General features: G+C 34.7%; 1 protein-coding gene across 1 annotated transcript in view; it reads right to left on the minus strand.

The window, feature by feature from the left end:
• Nucleotides 1–5,970: 5,970 nt before the first annotated feature.
• LOC110108092 (transposon Tf2-1 polyprotein) overlaps nt 5,971–7,311 on the minus strand; it is a 4,945-nt gene continuing 3,604 nt past the window's right edge. Inside the window, 1 exon segment of the mRNA XM_028695984.1 lies at nt 5,971–7,269. Coding sequence (XP_028551817.1) covers nt 5,971–7,269 — 1,299 coding nt within the window.

Genomic DNA, 7,311 nt, shown 5'->3' on the forward strand with positions numbered 1-7,311 from the left:
AAAAAATTTAAAAGATGCACAAATTGAGCCAAATGACTAACAAGAGGCACAAAATGGGCAAACAAACAAATATTATTCCTTCTCTTTCAGATCGTTAAATCTTAGAAGAATTCATGTGCTACTTGATATCTTCAAACACTTGTTTGAAAATTACGATTTTGGTTGATTACTTTGTAATATTATTCTATCAGATATTTTATAAAATGAAGTTTGAACATATCACTTTATTATATAGTTGCTTGTATGAATTAGAAATTTGTTATAAAAAAAGACCTTAACATATAAGGGGCTTGAGCTAGCATTGATAAAGATAGAAATTTCAATCCTTTTTGGATCTTAATTTGGTCAATTCATTTCATTCTATTTTTTTGAATAATACCAAGAGGTAACTTTCTTTTTTTTAGAAAATTTACTAAAATTAATAGATTCATCTTAAAACATCAACACCACCTCCACCTGATTAGAGTTTGTTATATGTGTTCAAATTTTTTAGGTATGTTTCCATTCGTTGTAATAATGTCAAAGTGGGAGAATGTTTTTGATTGCATTTATTCATATTGTATTTGCATTAGTTTATTTATTACTTAGATTCTAAAAGTTTTTTTTTATTTTCTATTTATTTCTTCATTAAGAAAATGAAAAAAAAAACTTTTTTTAATTTCCCCTAATTTTAATATAATTATCTTAATGATGGGAATATTAGGAAAAAATTCAACCAATAATATTTGCCATCATAAAAAACGGGGAGATTATTGCAACTTGAGCTCATAAGTTTGTATTTTTAATGATAATAAATATTGTAGCTCACATCCTGTTATCTATTTATATTTGTAATATATTTTTGTTTGTATGTGTACTTATTATTTAGGAACACCATGCACCATCCAATAAAGGTTCAATGCTCAAGATTGGGTAGAATAGGTTATGCTATTACTATTTTTATAATATTCATTAATGTATTTTTAGTTCTTGAGTCAAGTACCATAAGGGTGTAAGCTTTCTTAGTGACTATGCACACACATATAGGGTGAGTGAGACTGAGTCAAAACTAGAAGTTTAGTTTTGGAACTAATTGTACTATATGTCTTATATCATAATGTATGATAAGCTCATCTAACTAAGGGATGGAAAGGGATGTTTTTATGTCAGCAACAGAAGCCCAAGCTCATGGCATTGTTGATCTTGTAGCGGTCGAAAATTAAAATACTGGGGATTCCGTATAAATATACGAATTCCGTTTCAAAATTTGAAATTTCCGTGTGAATAGAAATCATTCATAATCATCAACCATCAGGTTAAGATCGATCTAAGCCAACCCGCTCTATTCTATCTAGAATGAGATTCTATAGACATGCCATGCCAACCATTAAACAACTTATTAGAAACGCAAGACAGCCAATAAGAAATGTCACGAAATCTCCCGCTCTTCGAGGATGTCCTCAGCGTCGAGGAACATGTACTAGGGTGTATGTGCGACTCGTTCAGTTCAGATCATAAGTTTGAAGAAATGCAAAAATCTTTTCCAGTATCAACGACCACTACCGATGAATTAGGATAGATAGAGTGGAAGACGGCTATCTAATTGACTATTATATAAATATATAAAAATGAAGATCTATCATCTACCTAATTATGTTATGAATTTATGGTTTATATAATATAGATAATTTAGACCATCCAGGATGATTAATTATGAAATTTATTTTTTGTTCTAATCATATAGGATGATCTATATTATATTGCACTATATATGACAATCATGCCTAAATTAATATTATGATTAGTAGACTAATTTTTATTAAATTATTAAATTAGATCGTATAGTATGATCTGAAGATTATACTGGATGATCTTAGATATTTCATGGGATGACCCTTAATCGTACTAGATGAAATACCATAATTTTTCTTCTAATCATCAAGGATGATTCACAATATCATACTTGATGTTGTACAAATTTGTTCTGATCAATAGGGACTATCTTTAGGCCTTCTAGGATAATCTGGACCAATTTTGCACATCGTGCTAGATGATCCTGTGATCATCCAAGATAATATGTTGCACAAGAATTAAGTTTTTATCATTTTTTTAAGCCCCCTTTTTAAGCACGTCATTTTAGATGATCCTAAGATCATACTGGTTGATCTTTGCCTCTAGAATTAATTTTTAGTGTTTTTAAAATAGCTATATTTATGCTTTGTCAAGACACTTGGTAAGTGTCTTTGGTAGCCATTGTGTCTTCATTTTTTTTGGAGAAAACTTAGAAAGAGAAGTTGAAAGTGAGTGATGAAAGGGTGGAGTTTGAGAGGGAGAAGATCCTTGGAGGGGGTTTCAAGAGACTGTGGAGGGGAATTCACATGGTTGCTCCAGAAAGCTTGTAATTTAGAACCATTGGATTCAAGGTTCGTACTGAGGGAAGTTTTAGGAAGAAAATTATCTCTTTGGTGTCAAAGGACTTCACTACTCCACCATAGAGAGAAAGGTTGAAGTGATTTTGTAAGAGCTTCTCCTCCTGGTTGTGGGGGTTAAGGAGAGTCACTAAAATTTAGTGTAATACTAATAGGGAGCCTCTAAGGAGTGGACGTAGGTAAGGTTGGACGGAACCCCTATAAATATGTTGTGTTCTTTCTGATTTTTTTTTTTTTAAACTTTATTTTTGGATATGACTACTTGGTTAAAAATCTATGATTTATATTATGATGTATTGATTATCTATTTTTAAATGTTAAAAAAGCTTTTTTTAAAGAAAGTTTTTTAATATCCAATTAACTCCCCTCTTGGTTAGCCTTGGCACTAGTTCATAATGGCTTAACAACCCTAACTAACTTTCACCAGTCAAATATGATGTAGATGCATTTTTACCTCAGCGAATATGTGGGACAAGGCTATTGTTCTATAATTCTTAAAAAGAGCATATAAAGGCTTGTTGTTTGGATGCGAAATCTTATTTTCCATCAACACCATGCGAGAGACATAACACTTGCCTTTGATTTGTAGTGCCTAGTTCTAAGCATAATATCTTCCTTCAAATTAGACGACCCTCATGCATCTTGATGTATATAAGATAAAAAGAATCCATGAATAAGTGATGCAACTTGGTGCTTGTTCCTTTGATTATTAGATTCTAAAGAATATTTAGATGTGTCTTATCCATGCTTGTAAGTTTGTCTTAACAGTTCTAGGTAGCATGTCAAGGAATTGCATGCCAATGTGCTTAGGCCATGCAACCAGTATGCCAAGGCCTTACCTATTAGTGTGCCAAAGCCCAATCAAATATACTCATAAGTACTAAATTTATGACTTTTGGGCATCACGACAGCTTATTAGATATAGATGGGTGTATATATAAGTAAAAATGTTCTTTTTTAGCAAAATAATTTAAGTTTTTAGGCCATTTTTGAACTACCAAAGCATTCTGGATGAAATAGGCCCTTCTTGTCCATTAGATGGACCCAAACATGATGCTTAATAATCTTTCTATTAGTGAACTTATAGGACATTACTATTTTGCTATAATTCTTAACAAGAGAACATAAAGGCTTTTTTCTTCATTCTAAAACATTTGTTTCTAATCAACACCATGAGAGAGATTTCACAATTTCCTTTGATGGGATGTTCCTAATTCTTAGAACTATATGTTACTTCATATTAGATGGCGCATCTTGATGCACACAAGATAAAATTTATCGGTGAATATACGAAGCGACATGATGCTTGTGCCTTTGATTATTAATTGTGAAAGAATAAGTAGATGTTCCAAGTTACATATCATAATTCCACCTCAAATCCAGTATGTTATTGGTTGTTACATGTAAGCTTCTTTTGTATCTCACCCCTACTTGCCAACATGATGACACACTGCTTGCCAAAATAATTAGGCCTTGCTTTCTAGAGTGTTAGGCCCTACCTGCGAGTGTGTCCAGGCCTTGCTTACCCAAACCTTACATGTGAGCTATCCAAGCACTTCCAAATAGGTAGCCCATGCTTTCTACCACCTAGCATGCTAAAGCTCTACCTGCTAGTGTGCCTAGGTCGTAGATGCTAGAGTTCTTAGACCCTTCCTATTAATATGCCAAGGACTTCCAGACAGCATGACTAGGCCTAGGCTGCCAGCATGCCCATGCCATGCCTGCCAACATCCACAGACCCTCCCTTCTAGCAAGTCAAGGACCTGACATCTTACATAGGCATTGGCTTCTAGCATGCCCAAACCGTGCCTACCAGGTTGCCATGCCCATGCCTACAAATGTGCCTAGGCCCTACTTGCCTGCAGCTCAGACACTACTAGCTAGAAAGCTAAGCCCATGCCAACCACTTTGCCCAATCCTTGCCTTACAGTATGTTTTGGTTCTAGCTACTAGCGTGTCATGGCCCTGCCTGCCAGGATGACCTTGTTCTCATTGTCAGTGTGCCAAGACCCTGGGTGCTAGTGTGCCTAGGATCTATCTACCAGGTTGATAAGGCCCTAGCTGCTAGTGCTCCCAGTCCATGAGCTTGCCAACATTTCCTAGCAATTATACTTATAATTATTCCATTTAAAATTTGTGGGCTTCAGGATAGCATGCTGGGAACTAGTGGGGTTACTTATGTCACACACTAGTTTGGCTCACCCTCTACCACAAACTGAAGTATAACAGAGAAGGATTTCAACATATCAAACTCCACTCTTAACAACAGGAAGCATGTAATATTACTTACTGAACATCAACATAATTAAAACAATTACCGAGTTCTACTAAAACTTTTGAATTTTACTTATATATCAAAAGGTTTATACAGCTATTATTCAGATCTCCTTGTACTCCAAAACATTTTTACATCAAAAACAGATGATCACCTCTTTCTCGCCTAGTGTCCTATGGGCTCCTTTCCCTTACATGCAGTACAACCACTGCTAATGAGCTATTGCCCAATGAAATACACCAACAATAGACAAGAATTAATAATAAACAAATAAGAAATGCTTAACAATGTTAACATATTAAAATGTCATATTGAGCCTGAAAGTGCCTAACCGTATTATTTATCTTACAAAAATTATTCCACACAAAATAAACTAGAATACATGACCATAAACATAATCAAGAAGAAGTGCAATAAGAAAACATTTACTAATTCTTATAATCTTGTTTAGGTATCTCACCTCGTTCTCTAGGGAAGTCGGGTCAATTCGTTCTCCTAAAGTACCCTTGCCTCCTTTCCTTTTATATACAATCTAAATCATGATTGATGACATTCAAATTTACATTCAAATAACATTATAATAATTTATATGAAAATCTTATAAGTTTACCTCAAAGAAGTTTTTCTTCATTCACCCCAATGTGACCTCTCTTCTCCTAAGTCTCCTTTCTTCACTTTCCCTCCCAATTACACCAACTTAGCCTGCATCAATTTCCACCACTCTTCTGTACAACCAGCTTCAGCATTTTATTGAATTCCAACAACTAGATTTCAGAAATTTATTATCTGAAATCCTCCTTCAAAGCATCTCACAGCAGCAACCTCAACAAGTGGCTCCCTCTACTCAGCTTGAAGCTGGCTTCCGATGTCCAAGGAGGGACGGGTGGGGAAAAGAAGCTAATGTCTCCACATAATAAATCACATTATAATAACCCTTTTAATTTCACTAAACCTTCTCAGTCATTCTCAGCCATAGGATTTCCATCAGCTTCATGCATGTTAGTTTAAGTGGAATTGCTACAGTAATTGAAGTACATGCTATTAAATAATTCCCTAATACTTAGCCTTTAATCTAGCTATCATTTAAACCATAAACTATAACTAAATACAATCAATTAAACAATTAATTTCATAATTTAATAAAAAAATGCTTGGAATTCAAGTAAACTGTATATAAAAATAAGCTCACATTTAGAGGAAGTTGATGCTTACATTATTTTAAATATATTTGAGAGCCTTATAATTCACCCCTAATTTTTGTAAATTTCGTCCTCGAAATTCAGTGCCTTAGTTGTCAAATAGTTGAGGAAACTTAAATTTAATATCTTCTTCTCTCTCCCATGTTGCCTCTTTTTCTAGTCTGTATTTCCATTTTACTTTAACATAAGAAATCTGACGATTTCTGATCTGTTTACTATCAAAATCTACTATTCTTTCGGGTTCTTCCGTATAAGTCAAATTCTTCTGTAGTTCAATATCATCATGTGAGATTCGTTGATGGGCATCAGTAACCCATTTCCTTAGCAGTGACACATGAAAAACGTTATGTATATCTGACATGTCAGTTGGAAGAACAAGTCTATAAGCAACTTTTCTAATTCTTTCAACAATTTCAAAAGGTCCAATAAACCTAGGACTCAATTTGCCTCCCTTACCAAATCTAGCTATACTCTTCATAGGCTTAATCTTCAAGAATACAAAGTCACCCACGTCAAACTCTACTGCTCTGTACTTGGGGTCATAATACTTTTGTTGGCGATCCTGAGCAGCTTTTAATCTGTCTCAAATTAATCTGATTTTCTCTGTTGCTTCCTCCACCAATTCTGGGCCCATTAGTTGTCTTTCTTCTACCTCAACCTGAGTTAAGGGGGTTCTGCACTTTCTACCATAAAGTGCTTCATATGGTGTCATTTGTATACTGGATTGGTAACTATTGTTGTAGGCAAATTCTATCAATGGTATGTGATATTCCCAGCTTCCTTTGAAATCCAAAACACATAATCTCAACAGGTCTTCCAATACCTGAATGGTTCTTTCAGATTGGTCATCTGTTTGATGATGAAAAGCTGTACTGAAATGTAGATTTGTACTCAAGCTTTCTTGAATATTCTTCCAAAGCCTCGAGGTAAATCGACCATCTCTATCTGAGACAATGACTTTTGGAATACCATGTAATCTAACAATTTCTTTTACATATAGACGTGCTAATTTGTCTACTGAATCAGTTTGCTTAATAGGTAAAAAGTGAGCTGATTTAGTTAATCTATCAATAATGACCCAAATACTATCATGCCCCTGTCTGGATCTGGGAAATCCCATCACAAAATCCATTGTAATTTCTTCCCACTTCCACTCAGGGATAGGTAGTGATTGTAGTAGTCCACTAGGTCTTTGATGTTTAGCTTTCACAATTTGACATGCTTCACACTTAGCTACATACTCAGCAACATCTTTCTTCATACCTGGCCACCAGAATATTACCTTCAAGTCTTTATACATCTTGGTACTACCCGGACAAATAGTATAGCCAGAATGATGAGCTTCTTGCAAAATTTCTTTTCTCAACTCCTGATCACTGGGTACCCACTAGGGGTGTAAGTGAGCCGAGCCGGCTCGTGAGCCGGCTCG

The sequence above is a fragment of the Dendrobium catenatum genome, unplaced genomic scaffold (assembly GCF_001605985.2).
Source record: "Dendrobium catenatum unplaced genomic scaffold, ASM160598v2 fragScaff_scaffold_716, whole genome shotgun sequence".
Taxonomy (NCBI): domain Eukaryota; kingdom Viridiplantae; phylum Streptophyta; class Magnoliopsida; order Asparagales; family Orchidaceae; genus Dendrobium; species Dendrobium catenatum.